Source organism: Gossypium hirsutum, chromosome D08 (assembly GCF_007990345.1).
Source record: "Gossypium hirsutum isolate 1008001.06 chromosome D08, Gossypium_hirsutum_v2.1, whole genome shotgun sequence".
NCBI classification, from domain to species: domain Eukaryota; kingdom Viridiplantae; phylum Streptophyta; class Magnoliopsida; order Malvales; family Malvaceae; genus Gossypium; species Gossypium hirsutum.
The window spans coordinates 66,911,544-66,934,572 of NC_053444.1; the positions used below are offsets into that span (position 1 = coordinate 66,911,544).

General features: G+C 28.1%; 2 protein-coding genes across 4 annotated transcripts; one reads left to right on the forward strand and one right to left on the reverse strand.

Moving 5' to 3' along the window:
* Positions 1–12,632: 12,632 nt before the first annotated feature.
* Positions 12,633–16,647, forward strand: LOC107909103 (probable protein phosphatase 2C 33). Of its 2 annotated transcripts, none has more exons than XM_016836505.2 (5): positions 12,633–13,848; positions 14,818–15,198; positions 15,292–15,409; positions 15,635–15,858; positions 15,941–16,647. In XM_016836505.2, exons 1-5 carry the CDS (start codon positions 13,594–13,596, stop codon positions 16,412–16,414), a joined length of 1,452 nt encoding a protein of 483 aa, XP_016691994.1. In that variant the 5' UTR covers positions 12,633–13,593; the 3' UTR covers positions 16,415–16,647. The 2 variants fall into 2 exon arrangements, with proteins under 2 accessions (XP_016691994.1, XP_040954874.1); XM_041098940.1 differs by having other exon boundaries at positions 13,701–13,848; positions 14,749–15,198.
* Positions 16,648–17,194: 547 nt separating this feature from the next.
* LOC107907755 (serine carboxypeptidase 1) lies at positions 17,195–22,273 on the reverse strand. 2 transcript variants are annotated; one of them, XM_041098941.1, is made up of 14 exons: positions 21,867–22,273; positions 21,624–21,760; positions 19,883–19,959; positions 19,667–19,789; positions 19,470–19,572; positions 19,044–19,081; positions 18,859–18,960; positions 18,622–18,699; positions 18,289–18,537; positions 18,146–18,211; positions 17,930–18,051; positions 17,632–17,745; positions 17,439–17,484; positions 17,195–17,369 (listed from the first exon to the last, which is right to left on the reverse strand). In XM_041098941.1, exons 1-14 carry the CDS (start codon positions 22,004–22,006, stop codon positions 17,286–17,288), a joined length of 1,479 nt encoding a protein of 492 aa, XP_040954875.1. In that variant the 5' UTR covers positions 22,007–22,273; the 3' UTR covers positions 17,195–17,285. The 2 variants fall into 2 exon arrangements, with proteins under 2 accessions (XP_040954875.1, XP_040954876.1); XM_041098942.1 differs by having other exon boundaries at positions 17,195–17,389; positions 21,867–22,172.
* Positions 22,274–23,029: the final 756 nt, after the last annotated feature.

Genomic DNA, 23,029 nt, shown 5'->3' on the forward strand with positions numbered 1-23,029 from the left:
AGTAATAGAAAGACCTAATTGATATAATCCCAAAAATTTAGAGATGTAATTAGAATATTTTGAAACTTTAAAAATAACTAGAATAAAAATTATAATTTGAGAATATTTCGCTCAAAATTTATAAACATAAACTACCTTTCACCCGGCTCCATTTTCGCAAAACATTTTAAATTGGTTAAATGTGCTCCATACTTTTCACGTATTTGAAATTTAGTCCCTCTAATATTATTTAAAATTGGATAATATTTTTTTTGGCACTTCAGTTTGGTTTCATTATTCAATTTGATACCTAGACCAAATGAAATTATAATGACCCAAAATTCACAAGCACCTGAAAAGTGAGTTATGGGGCCTCCGTCTGAGTAAACCGAGTTCGTAAATAATTATTAGAACTAATCATGAGTCTAGTTGAGTGTTTAATTAGGTTCAAATTGGGTGAATTTAGCTTAGTTAATATATATTAGGAAAAAAGACTGAATTGAATAAGGTGTGAAAGTCTAATTATAGATTAAAAGAAGATAAAGGGGACTAAATAGGAAATTAAGCCTATTTTAATGAATGAGGCGGCAAAACATATTATAAAATTATTTATTATTATTATTAATTAGTAAAAGATTTTTATATGATAAATAAATTGCAACTATGACAAGTGTTTGGTGATGATAAAATACAAATGTAAAATATATATGTGTACATTTGTAATATTTATATTTGTTATTAAATAGATATTTATTATTATAATTATTATTATTGTTATTATTATTTAATTGATATTATATTATTAGATCAATGAACAAATTAATAAGTTGACAAATGTATGGTGATAGTAAATACAAGTGTAATAAATCATATAAATACAATTGTAAAATATATATTTATTTACTTAATATTTAAGAAATAATAATTAAAATAAAAGATAAAACAAACAAAATAAAGCATAAAAAAAACAGAACCATTCGAAAACAGAGAAGGGAAAGAAGAAAAGAAAGAAAAGAGAGAAATAGGGTTTTTAAAGTTTGGAGTTTAATTTGGTAAGTCAATTTAGTTCATTTTCTTATAATTTTGATGTTTTTGGAGTTCTAGAGTTGAATATTATTGAATTTAAGTTGAAATTTTGAAAATTAGTATATTTTTTAGCAGAGTTCATGTTGAATAAATGATTGAATTAGGGGTTTATTTGATAGAATTATTGATTAGAATTGATTAAAGGATTAAATTGTAAATTAGGCTATAAGTTTTGTGTTGTAGGGACTAAATTGAAAAAATTCGAAATTATGAAATTATGATGAAAATTTGATGGTTAAATTTAAGTTTATATGGAATTTGGATAGGAATAAGATATAAATTATAATGGGAAAATAGTTAGGACTAAAATTGGAATTTAAGTGAAAGTTAAATAGAAATTTAGTATTTAATGTAAATTAGTAATATATTAATGATTGTAAATTATTTTAATTTTCGTAGCTAACAAAGAACCTAAGACATCTGCACCGAAAGGAAAGGAAAAAGTTATCGAGGAGTAATCGCGAAATTCGGGTTTGTATTACTATAATTCAAGTTATTCATTATTAAATATTAATTTTAATTTATTTAATTTATGGTAAGCAAATATTGAGGTAAGAAACTTTATTGAATTGAATTTAGAAAATTGAATTGAATGAGAAATATGTGTTAGTATTTAATTGAATTTTGATTAGTGAATGAAAAAGTGAATTTGATATTAAAAGTAAATTTTGAAATGAAAGTGAGTTTGAATTGAGAATTGGAAACCCTATTAACTAGTTGGACTGAGTCGGATATAATTGGCATGCCATAGGATTGGAAGAGTTCAGGGATACTTCGACCTCGAGTCGATGAGACACTGGGTGTCACTATTTTACTTCGGATAGATTCAATGAGATATTGGGTATCACTTTACTTCGGCTAGGCCGATGAGACACTGGGTGTCAACTTTGCTTCGAACTATCCGATGAGGTACTGGGTGCCAATCTGGTGTGTTTGGTTGGATTCGTATATCCGCCAAAGTCCGAGTCTGTTAATAGGGGTAATTAATTGAAAAGAACTGTGATTGTGGAATATAATTTGAAAATGTGAATAGAAAGCATTAACTAAATGTTCATGAGATAAATAATGGCTCAATGTGATAGTATATGATATTAACTAATGAAAGCCAAATTGAATTGTAGATATTGAGAAATGAAAGTTAAATATGAATTAGTTTGGTAAAATTTTTTTTAAAGTTAAATGATTTAATTTACTTGGTTATTATATTACAATTTGAATTATAGTAATACTACTGAGTATGAAAAACTCAGTCCGCGGTTGTTCCTGTGCGTAGGTTAGTAGAAATTAAGGTTTCGGCTCAGCATCCAGGGCGATCCCGACTCCAGTATAAATTTTGGTGATGTAATCTTTCTTTTGGTAAAGTGGCATGTACTTAAGTGTTATATTGGTCACTTGAAAGTGTCTTATGTTTTTGGTTGAAAATGATACTAAAATGATATTTTGATACTTGGTGTAATAAAATGGAAATAAAATTATCATAACATATTTGGTATATTTGGTAACAAGTTGAAATAGAATGAATGAAGTTTATTAATTTAAATAATATATGCGAATATTTATTTAGTAAATTACTAAGTTGATGTTTAAGATATGTTTAGGTGTATTTGAATACGAAATTGTATGGATTATGATATTGGTTTTGAATTGGTTGTGGTTTGAAATTATAGGGAAGGTTAAATATTTATAAAGGGATTATATTGAGTTTTTTTTTTAGAAAAAAAAATGAAGTCGATAAGTAATAAAATAAAATATCTATATGAATTTTATTATTATATTATAATATGTTTGTTATTTGTTTTAGAATTATTTGTAAATTGTGTGATATGTCTGGTAATGCCTCGTAAGCCTATTTCGACAACAGTTTAGGGTTAAGGGGTGTTACAGGAATCATGTGACCCAATGAATGTTTGACACATATGCTCTAGTCAAAAAAATACAAGTACTTAATTGGGACACAAGAAAAAGCTTAGGTATCAAATTGAACCTTAAAACTAAAATCAAGTACTTAATTAAGACAAAAAAAAAACATAAGTATCAATTTGAAAAAACTCCGGTACCAAAATGAATATTGAAGTCAAACTCATGTACCACCAAATTGAATATTGAAATCAAGTTCAAGTACCGAATAGTATATTAGCCCTTTAAAAAAGGGATGATATAATTTTTGGCCTCCAAATTAGCAACTAGGTTCATTTTCATACTTGTATTTTTTTCTACTTTGCCACTTGAACTTGATGACTAGGTCCATTTTAATTTTTGAACTTAGAAAATATAAAAGTTTGGTGTTGTATCACTTTGAGATTGTGCCACATCATCACTTAAAAATTAAAAAAAAATTTATATAGTTTTCAAGTGATGACGTGGTATAATTAGAGTGACGCATTTACTGTTTTAATGATTAAATTGGTGGTTGGACAAGTCAATACTGCCTATTCCCGTTGGATTGGTTCGACTGCTAGACCAACAATAATTAAATAAATAATTGAAAATCTAAAAAAGATTATTAAGCCATTTCAACCTATTCAACTCTTAATTTTTAATTTTTACCAATTTCAATCAAATTTTGGGTCAATTGATTCAACCCATTTGTTCAGACCATTATGCCAATAAATTCTCAATCCGTTTGATTTGATCATGTTCCAGTAACACTAGTCACATCATCAAATCTTAACAGAATCTAAATTTAGAGATCAAAATAGATCAAACTATCAAGTTCAATGACCAGAATGGATAAAAGAAATACCAAAGTAAACCTAGTTCTATCACACTCTTGTATAACACCCTTTTACATCTAAAGACATAGATTACTCACCTCTAAGTTCTTCTCCTAAGAACTTACGCAATAAACGAAACGTGTTCACTCTTTCAAATGCACTCACGAAATAAGTTCCACTATGATGAGTGCTCTAGATACTCAACTACAAAACATATACAAATCTCTCAAATATATAAAAGTTCGAGACTTACTAACATATTAAAGATTAAATACAATCCAATCCCTTATCAAACAACAATATATTAATAAAGATAAATATAAAGTGGATTGTTTAGAGATGTTTCGCTGATAGTATCTCGATCCAAACTCCACAATCCAAGTGATTCGTTTACTTGATCCGATCCAATCCAATTTTAAGATAAGTTGCTTCGAATAAATTAATCTTCATAGTCAAACTTGTATATTTCCACAATATCAAACATCATTCAATGCTCAAGTACGATTTTGTTTCGAAAATTACCAACTTCAAATATGAGAAATTATAAATCAATTGCAATATTAATTATAGTGACCACTTCAATTAATACTTCGATAATTATTTCAAAATCACGATGATAATAATATGATAAACTATATAATTAATTATTAAATACCAAACAAGACACTTTATTACAAACTTGAAAAATTCAAATTGAGGTGTACTATCATTTGCCTAATGTCAAAGAAAGAAGTAATAATTGTATCAAATTATAATTTTTCTATGCTTTGGTAGACGACAAAAAGGGTCATTTCAAAAGAATTTGGATGTCATGTGAAACATTTATAAAGTGGGTGCTTACTTGTCGACTTTCCATTACGATTAAATGCCGTTGACTTAATGATTCACGATTGAGGATAATAATGGAATGCTTGTCAAAATTTTATTTTACATTGAATTTTTTTTATTTTATTATCAAAGCATCGTAAAGGTAAGTGATGGCGTTATTGACCAATTGATTCTTTTTGATGAACCGTTAAGGTATGTGTGAGAATTTTTGAATAGTTGTGGATGTTATCTTAATTATATTATCCAAGCTTTATATATTTATAAACAAAAAATTATCGATTATACTCTTATTTGCATGATTACCAGATACTTACGGAAAGACTTAGTACAGTACTTATATGTTTTTATTTGAAATTTTATTAAAAATGGGATAATATGAAATATTATCCTTAATAATAACAGTAAGAAGAAGAATAAGAAGGGTAAATTAATAATTTGATTTATGGGTAAATAATATTTAAAGTTATTAAACTATTAGTAAGTTTACATTTTGGCCACTTAACTTTAAAGGGTTATAAAATTGTCACTAAACTATTCAAAAGTTTTCATTTAAGTAACTGGATTGTTAAAATGATGTTATGTGGTCTTTTTTGTTCGCATCGCCTGCACCAATCAAAAGTTCTAATTCTCCTTATTTGAATGTTGCAGGCTAAACTTATTAAATCGAGACCACATTAATAGAATATTTAAGCATTAAAAGCTAAATTTATTATTATATCAATTAAAATTACATACAATTGATGAAAAACATTGACGTCGAGACTAATTGTCCTAAATTACTCACTTTCAAAACTGATAGCGATTAAATTGCTTTGATTTTTTTAGAGGGACTAATTTGCTCAATATCAAAATTAAGAGGGACTTGGGAGGTCTTTCCACTAGAAAAAACTATGACTAGTGGTTTCATCTTGGATTGGGTCTTATGAAAAAATGGTTAAAATATACTATAAGCCTTTTTACTTTTTGTAAATTTGGAATTTAGTCCCTATCCTTTTTCATATTTTAAGATTCAAGTCCAATTGTTAATGATCCCTTGATATTCTTTTGTCAAATTTGATTGTGTGACATTTTGAAATTAAAAAGTACTGCCATGTAATAAAAAACTAATGTTGTAATGAACATGAATTTAATAGAAAATTTTTAATAGTGTTTAACAATTATACTTACATTTTTAAATTTAAAAAAAATAGAAGGACTAAATTCTTTAAAATAAAAGTAGATGAACTAAAATTTAAATGTATGAAGAGTATGAGACTTAAAGCATAATTTCGGGATAAAGTTGGCCAAAAGTAAATATATATAATTTTTTTTGAGTTAATTCCACCAAGCATCTCTAAACAATGGCGTTCTTTCTAAATTGGTCCCTAAACATCAATTCATTCTAATTACATCCCTAGATTATTGATGTTATGTTAATTAGGTCATTTCATTATTAAAATAGTTAATTCAGCCATTAAATGACATGCAGATCTTATGTGACATAATTTAAAATGTAAAATTTAAGAAAAAATAAATATAGTAATAATAGAGTTAATAAATTTTATTTTTTATTTAAATCTTAAATAAAAGCTTTATAATAATTAGATTTTATTATTTAAAAAAAAACCTCTAACTAAAGAATGACAGGTTATAACCAATAAAAGTGTTATTAATTAGGTAAAGTCGGATTCATACATGGTATCAATAGCACACATAGTTATCTAAATTTGGTTGGATCAAGCTCGAACTTTAAATATTAGAGCTTAAGCTGACTTGCATTTTAAATAGGGTGTTTTTTTTTCTAATTTCATTTTTCGGATTGAATATTTTATTTAAACTCTCAAATTTCGATCAGTAAGTGTGATTATCATTCATTACAACATAATGATAAAAGTATTATGGAGGTCCCTATACTAGGAGTTGAATTACATTTTGCTCCTTCCACTCAAAAAATGAGCAAATTAGTCCTTATACATTAGATCAAAGAGCAAACTTGTATTTTCTGTTAAAAATTTCATCTATTTCCATTATAAAAACTGGTGTGGCTAACGGAATAACCAGACAATTATACGTAGTGTGCCACACGTACCTTATGCTGATGTACAGTAACCAGTTTTTAATTAAAAAATAATAATTTACTCTTTAATCAAAATGTGATTAAAGTTGCAGCTCTAATATATAATATAATATGAACTTATTTTTGGATAGCCTTTATAAATATAATATAAAATTGTGATGGAGTCAAAAAGGTAATAGAATATTACTTTTCGGCTAAAAGAATATATTAAATAATTGAAGGACATTATTGTGTTACCATTCAGCTTCTCTAATATACATTATCCATTTATATTTATTTCAAAATTTTTTGGCATTTCCATAATTAATTCATGTGCCTTTTTTTAATATTAAATTAATGAAATTATCAAAATAAAAAATATATATATCATCTAACTTGTAGGTCCGATCAACATCGAGAAACACAGAGAAAAATAAAAATAAATCTTTTAATTTGATTGGTATTGACATTATTATTAATATAGAATGTCGTGAGTTCGAGTTCGTTAAAGCGCATTATCCTCTTATTTAAAGGTTGAGGAAGTACTATAGTAGTTCTAAAAAAAAACTTTTTTTTTACTAAAATTTCAATAGAAGAAAAGTTGGAATTTCGTGAAAATAAAATTCTTAATATTACATGAAAATAAAAGTTGATTAGAATATAGGTAAATTATACTTAAGGTCACTGAATTATTAGTAAATTTACGTTTTGATCATTAAGTTTTAAAAATTTATAAAATAGTCATTGAACTATCTGAAAATTGTTCATTTAAATCACTGAGCTATTAAGTTGTTTTTTTTTAAGTCCAACTAGCGAGCTCCGAGTGATGATTTGACTATTGATTTGGTGAATCAATACTCATCGACGAGCACGCATTATATCCAAGTTGATGTGACAGGTTTTGGTTTGTAAATTCGTGACGTTCGAGGTTGTTTCATGAAAAACAATAAACTATAGAAAAGAAGAGAATGATAGCTTTCCATTAGTGTATGAGATACAAACAAAGAAGGCCGTACAACAATAATTCTAACAACCTAGTGACTTAAATGAAAAGTTTCAAATAATTCAATGACCATTTTATAACTTTTTAAAGTTGAGTGACCAAAATGTAAACTTATAATATAATGATTTAATTGCATCATTAATTTGAAGAGGGATTAAATTGCTCTCAACTCTATAATATAAGGATTTCTTGAGTAGTTATTCCATATATATTGATAATATATAATGTTTACCACTACTAAATATGCAAGACATTGGTAGATATCGAAATTGGTGTATTTCGATGTATTGTTTTAAGTTTATAATATTTTTAAATATTTTTCATATATATATATTTATTGTATGCAAATATAAAATATAAAATTGTTGATTAAGTTTAATAGCTTAATTAAACTATTTTATTTTATTTTTAAATGTAATTATAAAAAAAAATCAAAATAGTTAAATTAAAATATTGTATCAATCGATACGAACCAGTATGTATTGATATAAGTCAATATTGATCGAGCAATCATAACACATTAAAAATTTGACTACTTAATATCGATTTAAGAAACATTATAATTTAAACAAAATTATTGATGAAGTGTAACTTCATAGATGATAAAGTTCGACCACATGATCTTTTACATAAAAACATTTTGTCACACTGAATAAAAAACTCATGCAACCTTCAGGGGCGAAGCTAGAACAATTTTTTAGGGGGGACCGAATGAAATTTTAATTTTTTATAACCTATATCTTTATAATTTTTAAAAGATTACATCGAATTTTTATAATTTTAGGGAGACTAAAGTACAATTTTATCTTTATTAATTTAAATTTTTAAAAAAATTAAAAAACTTAAATGATAATTTTTCATTTTAGGGGTCGGGACCATGGCAGCCCCCTATAATCTCCTCCGGCAATCTTCGAAAGATATATGAGACAGAATTTGTGATGATATTCGTCTCCATCGCATTCAGACTTGACCACCGCCTTGTCCAGCCCTTTAATGTCACTTTTAACAATACCCTCCATTCACATTCACCAATTTTTTTTTATATCACACATGCAACATGTGAGTTGAATTTAAAAATAATAAAGAAAAATATCTTCTAAATTTTTGGTGAAATGAATATGATGTTAAACTCTAACTACTTAATTTATTGAAGTTGGTGAAAGACCTTAGCTTTCAACTATTTGGGTCAACTCAATCCTCTACTCTTTTTTTTTAATTGTAAAAATGCTAACCACATGTAAATTCAAAGATTTTTCTAGAAAAAAAAAATTTATAAAAATAATTACAAATAAATAAAGTTTTAATTGAGATGATAAAATCGAGACATTAAGAACTATTATGATGCTTAAAGTTTAAATTCCGTCACGTGTATGTTTTATTTAAATTTTATATAAAAATACAAAAGACAAAAAAAAATTATGGTAACGATGTTTGCTATTTTATAAAAAAATCAGTTTTGATAATTTTTTGATTAAATTGAGACCCATTTGATGATTAATACAAACTTAGTCGAATACTTAAAAAATAGTATAATAATTTTAATATGTCGATGATGTTTTGGTTTAGTTGTATGGTTATCGTTTTTGGGCATATTGAGAATTTTGAATTTTATTTTATGTAAACCACGTTTAAATTTTCTATCCATATTCATCTCGGTTTAAGTCTTTTCATTTGTAAATTCTGTTTCTAGATATTTCAACTATAAGTTCGATTATATTTTATGGGTTAAATTTTACTATTAGTTTTTATATTTTGATTCAGTTATTTTTAATCTCTTTATATTTTTTATTTTTAAAATTACAGTATTTACCAAACGGTAAACGGTAAATTTGTTAAGTTAAGCTATGCTATTTTTAAAATTTAACGGTAAACACATTAACATATGTGTAATGCCATGTTAAATTGCTATTTTCGCATAGTTTACACATAGTACAAGATTAATAGCATAATTTAACCAATCACGTTTTAGATTAGGATTGAAATTTTAAAATTCGAAAAATTGAAAAAGTGAATTTGATGAAATTAAAGTATAGAAACTAAGAAAATGACTGATAATAGAATTTAATCTATTTTATAATTAAATATAGGAAATAAAAAAGTTGGGACAGAAGTGGAAAAAGACCATCTACAAATCTCAATTTGCCCCTAAATAAATTTGTCCTTTCCCAATTTATTTATCTATTTTTTAAAATGAAATCCCAAAAAGATCTCAACTTAAAAAAAGATATTGTGTTCCAAATAATGTTCCCACTTGTCCAAAATTCCAAATTACTCTCACAAGAATTAGTGTTTTTTTTTGTGAACATGTGAAGCCATCATACATTTACTACAATCATGATATGTTTGAACATAATTAATAAATATTATTTTTATTTGCATTTAAAAAATAACAAGATCGATTCTGGGCGGAGGAGGTCCCTTCGATGGTGGAGTTTACTGTTGCCGTCGACAGGTGGTGGGTGGATCCACCGGATTAGTTCTCAGAAACTGGCTGTCTCATGGCAGTAAGTTTCTACTGATTTTGTCCTGCTTCGCGTTTTGATTCTCCCATGATGATGACTCACTGATAAATTTTCTACACTAGCGGTGGGTTTGGATGGACGATTGGATGCGGTGCAGTGCGTTTAGTTTATTTTTTGCCTCACACTACAGTATTGCTACAGTATCTAATCTCACCGCCACGCACCGCCCATCTAAATTCACCCTAGGAGACTTTTTGGTTTCTGTTTAGGGGCTCTGGTATAGAGAGTATTTGGTTTGCTTTTCTTTATTTTCTGTCAACGTTCCGTTTCCTGGTATGTATTTTCTTATTTTTCTTTTCTCTATTTGGTCAATTTATGAATGTACTCTTTTATATTAAATGAAAGCCATCTTTTGTCAAAGATTTTTTTTAAAAATAATTTATGGATATACTATTTACATTTGACATATCAAACTCAAATAAAATATATAATTTAAAAAAAAATCTAAAAGAATTCAAAAAAGAATATAAAATAATTTAAGAGTTAAATTTGTTATTCTACCAAGTAGAATCACGTGTCATAAACATTAAATGTCGTGATTAATAATTTTTAATTACTCACATTCGAAATTGATAGGGATTAAATTGTTTTGATTTTCTTTCGAGAGGGATCAATTTCCTCAATATTGAAATGGAGAGTGATCAGAAACAGCTTTTGACCTTTTTTATTTTATGTTTTTTTTTGCATTATAATTAATCAAATTGATTTATCATTACATTTTTAGCAAAATATATTTTTAATTTATTTAATTAATGCAAAATAATATTATTCAAACTATTTTCTTTCTTATCCGATCCATGCACGGGTTGATTGTATGTATTAATAAAATTATAGATTAATTTTAATTTAATACTAGAAAAATAAAATTTAAACGAATTGGTGAAAGTAAAAACATAGAAAAATATATATTAAAAATGAATAAATTAAAATATTATTATTTATATAGATTTTAACTATTGACTAAAAAATATTTTAAAAGTTAAAAAATGTTGATTTTTTATAAACAAAAATAATAAATATGCTAAAATATTAAAAATTTTGAAAAATAGAAAACATGTTTTCTAAAATTTTGGGTAAAAATTCAAACATTATATTAAATTTGGATATAATATATATATATTGAAAAAAAATTAAAAAGTTAAAAATACATTAAAGTTTGAAAAGAAAACCTTCAAATACTCTATAATTTTATATCGTTTTTCTTCCAATTTTATATCCTATTTTCATATGATTTTAGAATTATTAATAATTAAAAATAAAATTTTGAAATTTTTTTATAATTTTTTGATTTTGTTAAGTTTTTTTATATTATATTAATCTCATTTGTAAAAATTAAATTATTATATAGTTTGTTTGAAAATTTTTCATTTTACTAGTAAAATAAAATTTATCTATTTATTTATACTATGATAAATTAATTTGCATTGTTTCATGAGTTAGCTTAATAATAAATTATTTAAAACTTTTAATCAAATGAAAATAATAAAATAAAATATTTAAATTAACCCTTAGTCCTTATATTTTTCGAACTTTTAAAATTTAATCATATTTCTTTTACTTTTTGAAATTTAATCTCTCTACTCATCAAATTTGAAAACTAAAATGTAATTGATAATTCTATTAACTAATTTCCTTTAAATTTGAATGTGTTACATTATAATGTTCAAAATTCTAGCTTTAAAATACTAAAGCCTAGTTGATGATACATATTTAAATTTAATAGAAATTATATAATAGCGTTTCCGATTGCACTTTATTTTTTAAATCAGCTCTAAAAATAAAAAATATCTAAAATATAATGTAAAGTATTTAAAATAAATAAATAATTATTAAAGATAATTAAGCATAATTTCAAATTTAGTTCTCAACGTTTATATCTTTTGTGAATTTGAATATTAATATTTTTAGCTAAATTTAATTATTAACTTAAAAAAATCAAATCATTTATAAAAAATAGAAATATTGAATTAAATGTTAACCTTTTAACGATGTCAGTGTTGTAATCCGTGTAGCAATCTATGTGTATTTTATGCTAACATGATATTATTTATCTTATATGTCATATCAATAAATAACTTGAATATTGTAAAATATTAAAAAATATAAAAATATAAAAATTCATTAAAAATTCAAAAAATAGTACAAAGTACATGTAGATTGCCACGCGGACTGTCATGTTTAAAAAATTAACATTTTATTTAGTATTTCCAGTTAAAAAATTAATTCGACTCTTTTTAAAATATTGATGGTTAAATTTGACTCTTATTTAAAGGTTGAGTACGAAATTTAGCTTAAAAAAAGAATAAGGGGCAAATTGATGCAAAATATAAATATCAAGGGTTAAATTTATCATTACTCCGGTATAATTATATTTATTTTTTATATTTTAAAAATTAAATTATTATTATTTTAAAAAATAGAAATCAATGGATTAGATAAATTTTCCTTATTTAATTTTTACATTTAAAGAAGGATTGGGGCCAAGTTGGTTTTGTTGGTAGTTGCGGTTTTTTCTCTGTGATTAGTACCTGCTGCCTTTGCCTTGTTCTTTCTTTGCTGTTCCCCTTTCAATGCCATGTTCTTCTTTCTCTCTCTGAAACCCCAACTTTCTCTCTCTACCCTTTTTCACTCCCTCTTCTTTTTCTCTCTTCTTTTCCTTCCCATTCTTTGTCTTAGCCCCCCTTTTTTTTGGGTTTTTTTCAGCTGATCTTTGTCCATGGATTTTGATTAGCTTTTCTGTTGATTTTCTGGGAAAAAAGGTTTGATCTCTTTTGGGTAGTTTATGGAGGAAATTATCAGCACCTTTCTCAATTCTTTTTTAATAATTAGTAAATTGACAAATTTATGAGTTTTTTTTTGGTTTTAAATTATTTGTTTTCTGATTAAGATAGGAAAAAAAACCCAAATTTAAGATTCCTTTTTTCTTCTCCTTTTTTGCAAATTATAAAGTTTTTCAGTCATCAATCTTTATTTGTTTCTTTTTATCTTTTGGCCGATTCTGAGATTTTTTTTTTGTTTTGTTTTTATTGGGAAAAAACCACTTTATGAGATTGAATTTGTTGATTGATGTGATCATTTAGATTCAAACAAGAAAAAGGGTATCTGGAAATTGCAGTATAAGATCATTATTTTAGTGATTTGAAGGAAAAAAAAAACTCAAAAAGGGTATGTTTATTTAGCTGTGATTTCAATAGGGTTTGCTTTAAGATTTAGAATTTAAAGGTGTTTGAAGAACAAATTCAAGGTATACCATCAATCATTGAATTGAAAAAAAAAAAGAATGTAATAGAAATTGAACATTAGCTAGAAAAATAAGAAAAGGGGGTGTTTGTTTGAACAATTAGTGACGGATCCATCAAAAGAAACAGGGGTTATTACTGTGTGGCTGGTCTGGATTGCATATTAAGCATTATCAGGGCCCTCAGAATGGGGTCCTGCTTTTCTGCTGAAAGCAGGAGCCCTCTCCCTGGTTCGCCTTTATCTCCACATTTGGCGAACATGAAGAAGAGGAACTCGAGGAAGAGACTCGGTTCTCGAGGCTCTTCCTTCGAATACCGTAAGGACGAAGCGTTGCATAGGATTCCAGGGAGGTTTTTCTTGAATGGGTCCACTGATGTTGCTTCACTCTTTACTCAACAGGGCAAGAAAGGAACCAACCAAGATGCCATGATTGTTTGGGAGGTATAGCTCATTGTTTTAATCCCATTTTTGCATTAAGATCTTGTTTAGCAATGAACATTTGATTTATATGGTTGGTTTTATGTATGATGTTTCCTTATCTATATAGCTTTAAAATCAAGCAATTTTATCTTATATCTCTTCTTGTATGAATGAACTACTTGCCAACCCCATGGTGTTGGTATCTTTTAATGTTTTAACTTGGTTTTTTTGCATTAAAAATCTTGTTTAGCAATGATCGTTTGGTATATATGGTTATGTATGATGTTTACTTGTATATATAGCTTTGAAATCAAGCAATTTTATCTTATAATTGTTCTTATATGAATGAACTGCTTGCTATCCCCATGATGTTGTAATATAATTTGTTGGTATCCTTTAATGTTTTAACTTGTTTTTTTTTTTTATTAAAAATCTTTGTTCCTATCAAGCAATGGTCATTTGATATATGGTTGGCTTTGTGTATGATGTTTCCTCCTGTATATAGCTTTGGAAGCAAGCAATTATATATCTTATAATATAATTTGTTGGTATTTTTTTAATATTTAACTTGTTTCTATCAAAACAATGGCCATTTGATAAATATTTGACTTTATGTGTGATGTTTTCTTGTATGGCTTTGAAAGCAAGCAATTGATCTTTATACTTGTTCTTGGAGTTATAATACAAAATTGTTGATATCTTTTAATGTTAATTTATGATTCCTCTTTTTTCTTTTAATTTGTTTATGTAGTCTTTTAGGTTCTTTGTTGGTTTTGCGACACTTTTGTCTTTATTTTAATGATGGAAATCTCGTGTGAGAGAGAGGAAGAACCAAGGGTGAAGCCAGAAAATTGCTTTAAGGGGGGCAGAGATGAATGCAAATTTATCATTGTACTAACTTGTAATTTTTATATTTTGAAGGGGCTACAAGGTATAAATTTACCATTATAATGTTCCGTTTCTCATTTACCAATGGCTGTTGTTTCCCAGAATTTTGGTTCGAGAACAGATACGGTATTCTGTGGTATTTTTGACGGGCACGGTCCGTACGGTCATTTGGTAGCAAAGAGGGTGAGAGACCATCTTCCGTTAAAGCTGAGTGCTCATTGGGAAGCTAATGTATCCAGTGAGGATGTTTTTAGAGACTTCAGTTTAGGAAGCATGACCTCTGAAAATATGTCTCTTTTATTGGTAGACAAGGAATCTAGGCCTTCCATAGATTTTCTGGAATCAGAAAAGCACCCCGATATCTTCGAGACGCTTAAAGAGTCTTTCCTTAAGGCTTTCAAAGCGATGGACAGGGAACTTAGGGTGCACCCAAGTATTGATAGCTTCTGCAGTGGGACAACGGCTGTAACTTTAGTCAAGCAGGTATGGAGCTGCAACTTTTAAAAGCTTTATTCGGAAAATCATGTTACGATGTGTTTTGTAGTTAAATCATAATTGTCTTGGCTTTTTGTATAGGGTCCATATCTTGTCATTGGAAATCTTGGGGACTCCAGAGCTGTGTTGGGTACGAGGGACAAAAACAATATGCTTACTGCAGTTCAGTTAACTGTTGATCTCAAACCGAATCTTCCCGGTATGTTTTTCGAGTTAGTTATATGTAAGTGCACGCTATTAGCAACTGCATTCGTGTTTCATATTATATAAAACCAATAGCGATTCTCTTTTTGGAACTTTTGCGTATCTGCACGTGTAATAGAATTGTGTCATGCTCTCCATAGCATTTCTCATGCCAACGCATCTTGTTATAACTTGTAATGTCGAGCTCGTGCTGAATGCTCTTTTTTTTACCTCTTTACAGCGGAAGCAGAGAGGATTCGAAGATGTAAAGGTCGTGTATTTGCTCTTCATGATGAACCTGAGGTTACCCGAGTTTGGCTACCAAACAATGATTCACCTGGCCTTGCCATGGCTCGGGCTTTCGGAGATTTTTGCCTAAAGGATTTTGGCCTGATCTCGGTGCCCGAAATAACTTTTCGGCACTTAACGGAAAATGACGAATTTGTTGTCTTGGCTACAGATGGGGTAACAAGAATTCTTATTCAAGATTTCAAATGTCATTCGGTCCGTGTCTTGATTTCTAACGGTTCACTTCAATATTTTGCAGATATGGGATGTCCTTTCAAATGAAGAAGCAGTAGAGATTATAGCATCTGCCCCAGCTCGTTCCTCTGCGGCTCGAGCATTAGTTGAGGTAGCAATCCGAGCTTGGAGATATAAATACCCAACTTCAAAAGTCGATGATTGTGCTGTTGTTTGCCTCTTCCTCGATTCTAATTCGAACCATTTGTCGACCGCTTCTAACGGCAATACCGAAGTGCAGCCAACTTCGAAGGACCAACTCGACAATGACATCGAGGAAAACAATAATCTCGATGTATTGACCCCTCTCAACCAGTCCGGGATCACCAGAACAGAAGAAGAAACATCCCTAGAAGGGAACGAAGATCCCTCGATGCTGGAGAATATGAATTCGGACATGGGAATAAATTGGTCTGCCCTCGAAGGGGTGTCTCGTGTCAATACGCTCGTTAATCTCCCGAGGTTTATTCCGGAAAAGGAGGAGAAGGCTGGGAAGTAAGAAGGTACCTTGCTTTTCCCTTGGATTAAAATTTTTGTAACTTTTTTTTCCATGCATTTTAGTGTGGGTAGAATTGGAAATTTTTGTAAATCCAGCTCTATCTTATATTTTATCTTTTTCCTCTTAATTTTTATTATTTTTATCATTTCAAGGTTCATGTGTGATTTGTTGGTAACTTCATATGCTGGTAATAAATTTGTTGACAATGAAAGCTTCTTTAGGGTTTAAATTGAGATGATATTCCATCCTGTTCTTTTGTTTTTTGCTTTATTTTTTGAGGGTTTAAATGTGCCACAAGTCCCTCCTATTTCAAGTTAACTACAAAGTCATTTTTTTAATTGCATGGTTATAAAGTTAACAATGTTAACTGTCAGACTTAAATTTTAAAATTTAAAAAGTTAAAAAAATTAAATTTCATAAATAAAAGTAGAGGGACTGAATTTTTATTTAAACTGTTTTTTAGCTTTTGCAGTGTTATTATGTATGATATCTTTTTTAATTTTCAATTCTATAATAATGATTTTGGTCCTTATGCTACACTTAAATTTTTTGTATTTTAATTTGACTTAATTTAGTTCTTTAATTGTTTTTATAATACCATTAGTTAATGTAAGTGAGGTTTTTTATTGTCAACGAATTCAAACTACGTGGAAATTATACAGCGATCAAACTCTTACTCAAATAATCTTAATTCGGTTAAAATATGGGTCTACAATTGGACTTAAAAGTTTGAACCTAATTAAAAATTGTGTTCTAAATTAACTTGATTAAAGCAGAGAGTAAAAAGTAAAAGACCCCAATGATATTATTTCATTGATTTTAATTAGAAAAATGGGGGGAAAGAAGTGCTATCTTTTCTTCAATTTCATCCTCATATTGGTTTATGATCCAACCATCGGCTATAAAAGTCTAATGCTTCCATTGGCTTGTATTCCGGCACTGTATGCCCTGCTCCCTGCACATTTAACACCCACCCTTCATTTCACATCTCATTTTTCCAAAAGAATTTAAAATATTTCCGAACCTTGATGGTTAGAAAGGTAATGTCATGGTCATATCCTTGCAAGTACCTGCGGGACATAAAACAATATACAATGTTTAGCTCCTTGGTGAATACAAATATTAATTTTATCAAGGGATTAAAAAGGAAATTGTACCATTTCATCAAGGGACTAAAAAGCTATATATGTATAAATATAGATTAAAAGAGAAATTACCCAGAAACTTGGCCATTAGACATCCATGATCTCCATGGAATAATAGTCTTATATCCGAGTGACCTGGTCCAGGCTTGGGTTCCAGTGTATGGCACACACATATCATGGTCTCCACTGCGATTAAAACTTAAAGGGTTAATGCAATATTGGGCCCTTAAATTATACTTTCTTCTTCATTTTGGTACCTAAACTATCATTTTTGTATCATTTTACTCAAAAAATTATTGATATCCAAGGCAAAAGTGATAGTTCAAGAACTAAAGTGGGCAAAACCGGATATGGTTTAATAGTGAAATACCTGTAAATAAGTGCTCGATAACCTTGGAGTGTTAGGGTTTTATGGTACAGAATCATACTCCCAGCATCATGGTAATAGCTTATTCTATCGGTACATAACTCCCAAGTCCCGGATACATTTTCCTGTAATGAGTATCAATGGTGAAATGAATCGAATTCGCAAATTTAAGATTGTATTTTTACATTACGACCGTAATTTAAATCCCTGATAGCTTACCGGTTGGGCATGAATAGCTTGCCTAACTTTTGCATCATTCAACCATAGCGTCGCAACTTCATCATTCTACAAATACGAAAAGAACGTATCACTATATATCATAAATAATAACTAATTAAAATTAATCCAATGATATAACTTACGAAACAGGGGACATCGCGGCTGTTCGTTTGCGCTAGTTCAGGCCATAAAGGGACGATACCATCCTTAACCGGTGCTCGAAACGGCCAAGCACGACCGAAAATCCGAGTCCTCACCGGAAGAGGCTTCGATGTAGCCCCTAATTGTTGGAAGCTAACTGGCAAGCTTTTGTTTCCTTTTGAGCTTAGTTGTGAAGTAGGATCATGGTAGCAAGGTTCAAGGATGTCATAAATGTTTAGGTCGGAAATTGCCTGAAAAGTGTTGCATACTTAAATTTTCAACGATGCGACTTTTGAAAAAACAAATACAACTTAAAATTGGTATATATTCCTAACCTTGTAAACTTTTTCTATATTTTCGTCACAAATCTTAGAAGGGTTTGAATAATTTTTCCCACAACTAGATTCAACTCCCTGCAAATAGTTATTATGCATCGTATCAGTGTAAAATTATTCGCAATAGACTTAGATTACTCATCATAATATTAATCGATAATAAATTTTTTTTAACTCAAATATAAAATCGATAATAGAATTATATATTACCAGTACATCAAATATAACTTTTGGTACCTGAAAAATATCATCTGAAATAAGGGCCATCCCATGTGTAAAGGGGACTAGAGCATTGCCATCAAAAACAGGGTCACACACTCCATTTCCCACCATGTAACCCTGCATTTACAAATTCCTCAATTTTAAAGCTTTTTTTTTTGTTAAAAAAAGTTGTAATTTGATAGAATTATTGCAATATATACCTTGAAATTTATTGTGGGCTTTGCACCAACTTTGATCCCTAAAACCACAAGGTAAATTATTATCATACTAATCAAGGTTTAATATTGCCGTACATGGACTATCCCTAGTGGCATAAAGTGCAGATAATATTTGCAGGAGTCTAACTAAAATTTCCAAAAAAAAAAAAAATTAAGGATTTAATTAAAATTTGGACGGTTTAGTTAAAATTTTGAGAGGATTAATGAGAATTTTTAAAAATGTTGGAGGGTCTAATTAAAACTTTTGGAAGGTTTAATTAGAATATTTAAAAATTTCGAGGGGAGCTAATTAAAATTTTCAAAAATTTTGAAAGGTGTAATGAAAATTTTCCAAAATTTTGGAGGGACCAAGGTTAGTTTTGAGTCCATTGATGTTCCACCCTTGACTATCACCAAAAAAGAGATTACCTTTCACCACTTCGGAAGAAAGAGTGGGCACATAGATTCCGGCATAAGACTCTCCGGCAATATAGAACGGATTGCTAACAAACTCCGGATAGAGACCAAACCACTGTATGAAAATTTTAATTCCTCGATAATTAATCACTATACGTTAAGGATTCAAATAACGGTTGCAGCAGGATGATAAAATCGGATTTAAGTACCTTGAGGAGGAAGGCATGTGTATCGGTTGCGGTTTTATGGTCTCCGGTTATGTACTCGCTTATATTCCAAGAATAAGAGAACCCGACACCGGCCGGTGAGTCTAGGTAAATAATATTTGAGACCTGAAAAAAATGGTAAAAATATAGTTAACAAAAGATTAAAAATACTAAGATTTAGTACTTTGGTTTAAAGGGGTGTGCATGTAGTGATTGAACCTTAGACCAACTATACGGATTGAGATGTAATGTGGGAAGGCTTCCTTTCGGGCTTCCCTCTTGAAAATTAAAAGGACCTGCAATGAAAATATCCCCTTTTTTTATGAGTATGGAAGAAAATTATTATAGTAAATTAAAAAAAAATCACACATATTAAACCAATAAAGAAATTATAATCTATATTATTTGGACTTTTCACTTCTTTTTTTCTTATGTATTTATCTGTTTAATATATATTCAAACATGGTTATTGTCCTTTAAAAAAATTCGTATATATATACATGTGATATTTACCGACTCTATTAACTTGTAGTTTATATGAAGTTTCGTATCTGGGTTTAAGTATTTAGGGAATAAGTGATAAGTCTTTATTTGGATAACTCTTTTTGGATTTAGCGTATGCATGTGTGGTATGAATAAAACTGATCATGGATTGGGTCATCCACCCAAACCCGAAGGCTCGTTTGTACAAAAATAAGGCCTATTTTCTAAACGAGCTAGACCTTGAGCAAATTCTTTTTAATCATATACAAGTATGTCCTGAGTATTAACTCTCTAATTGTATTGTACCAAAAAACAAGATTTACAGATTATCTAACATATACCCTTTATTCAGTAGGTGTTAATATTAATAATTTAACTCATTTTCATACAAAACCACGAGTCCAATAATAATTAAATAAATAACAAAAATTAATTCAACTTTTAAATTTTTTTATTTTAATTTTTTGTTTTTTTTTATCGATTTCAAATGATTCACTCGGAAATCAATTCAAATATTTTGATGTCCAATTAAAATATTTTCATAATAAATACATATATTCATATTCAACACCCTTGTCTCGGCTGCGAATCGAATTAATTGCGAGATGATATAGCTTGATTGATGGGTTCATATAATTCTTTTAGAAACTGAGGAATTAATGGCGTATGATACATAGCTTTCTATACATATAAAAGAACAGCAAAAAGCTAGCTGTCCTAATTTGATAAAATTATAGAAAACTATTTTACGACAGATCGAAAGCAACCAATTTTTGCATCACTGTGAACTGAAAACCATACACATCTGCTTATCTACATATAGATTTGTGGTTATTTATTTTTCTTTCAATATATATATATTCAATATTTTTCTAGCCTTAATTTATGCAATAATTAGATTTTTTAAAAAAAAAAAAGAAAAAGAAAAAGAAGAAGACTTAGCTACTTGTAACAAAGACCAGTACCACATATTAATGAAATATCTGAGAATTATAATTTTGTCTTTATTACAAAATATCTACATTAAAAGAAAGTTTAGTATATAAATATAAATATTGTGAAGTCAGCCCTTGTATTTTTCCGATTTATGAAAATGATTCCTACATTCTTTTGGGGGGTTAAGATAAGAAAAGGATGTTTTTGAAATGTTTTTATTTCTTTAAATTATTCCAAAATTATGTTTTTCGTAAATTTAATTTTTAGATTTTAAAATTTAGATTTAATTGTTAACAATTAAATTTTTTTTATTAAATTTGACATTTTCAATCTTAATTTAATTAAAAAAGGTTAATAGTATATTAAGAATAAAAAAAGCAACATATTTATATTTAGTCTTTATCTTAAAAAATATACGTAATTATGGTCTTCTGTAACATTCATACATGTATGAAGAGTAAATTCGATTCATTTAAAACGCATCAAGTCGAAAATATAAGTTAAAAAAAAAAAAAAAAGAGTGGGGGCTAAAGGAAAGTACCATGTTCATAAACAAATCCATCAAAGCTAGAACAACCTGGTCCACCATTTAGCCACAACACAACTGGATCCTTCCCTGGGTTTCTTTCTGAAACTACAAGGTAATAGAAGAGATTCTTCTTCCCTATTCTCACATATCTACAAACACCTTACGATCATTATTTTACGATTTTAATTCTCGCCGTCGGTGATTAACCGCTGTAAAACAGTAAATAAGAGACGAAAAGAGGGGGGGGGGAGTTACCCAGAATAGTGTTTGGATGGAAAATCACCATTGAAACCAGGTAGGTGAGTTATAAGAGAATCATTTGGAGCCGCTTCAATGAATGTACTAAAAAGCAATAACATGCAAAATGAAATGAAAGAATACATGTTTTTATCCATGGCTACTAGGCCTTTGTGTGCTATAGAGCTATATGAACATAAATATATACACTAGAAAATATAAAGAGAAAAGAGAGAAATTATGGGGATTGATTTTGATAGGGAAAAATAAAATTAAAGAAAAATAGAAAGAGGAAGAAAATGGAAGTAAATGAATTCAATGATGGGTACAAAAAGGAGCTTTTAATTTATTATTATATTAAAATGGGAAAAGTCAAGAAATTGGTAAACATAAAAAAGCAAAAAGTAAAGGTTGGCAGTTGAGACAATAGAGGGATTAAAATAAAATAAAATAAAATAAAATAACAATCTTTTAAATTTTGGATTTAATAAAATTGTGGATTGAGTATTAAATCGATTTGTATCGTCGTTGTTGTAAGTTCGATAAGTATAACGCTCTTTCAATTTAATTAAAAATTTAAAAAATAATATATTTAATTTTTAAAGATATTTCAGTGAGTAAATTTAACATATTTTAAATTTTATTTTATTTTAATTAATTATTATAACTAAATCATATATCTATTATTATATTTAAGTGTTTTATTGAGTTGGTGTCATCCTAATCGAGAATTTACCAAAAGTTCATTTTTTAAGGGTAATTTTGTCTTTTCATATAAAATAACATTACATATTTTTTTTAGATTAAATAAAATTAGAAATTTGTCAACTTGTTTATATACAAACATCATGTATTAAAAAAAGGTTTAATTTGTCCCAAGTCTTTGTAGCTTTTAGACTATGAATTGGCTTTAAAATTTTATTTTCTTAAATAAATAAAAAATAATTAAATTTTATAGGTCGTATGAAACATCCCTAAATTATGATCCTTATTTTAAACTAGTCCTTAAACCTTTAAACATTATAATTACATCATTAAAATACCAGTGTTATATCAATAAGATCTTTTTGTTATTAAAATATTTAATTTAATCGTTAAATATACATAAGATTTTGTGTGACATAATTTAAAATGAAAATTTTAAAGAAAAATAAATATTGTGAAAATTTTATACAAACTGT

Bases quoted from the DNA above. Each gene is read 5' to 3' on its own strand.
- LOC107909103 (XM_016836505.2), top strand. From the start codon at position 13,594: ATGGGGTCCTGCTTTTCTGCTGAAAGCAGGAGCCCTCTCCCTGGTTCG. The intron at 13,849-14,817 runs GTATAGCTCATT...GTTGTTTCCCAG, and splicing joins ATGCCATGATTGTTTGGGAG to AATTTTGGTTCGAGAACAGA. The intron at 15,410-15,634 runs GTATGTTTTTCG...ACCTCTTTACAG, and splicing joins TCTCAAACCGAATCTTCCCG to CGGAAGCAGAGAGGATTCGA.
- LOC107907755 (XM_041098941.1), bottom strand. From the start codon at position 22,006: ATGGATAAAAACATGTATTCTTTCATTTCATTTTGCATGTTATTGCTT. The intron at 19,960-21,623 runs GTACTTTCCTTT...TTTTCATTGCAG, and splicing joins TGGATTTGTTTATGAACATG to GTCCTTTTAATTTTCAAGAG. The intron at 17,746-17,929 runs GTATTTCACTAT...TTTTAATCGCAG, and splicing joins TATCGAGCACTTATTTACAG to TGGAGACCATGATATGTGTG.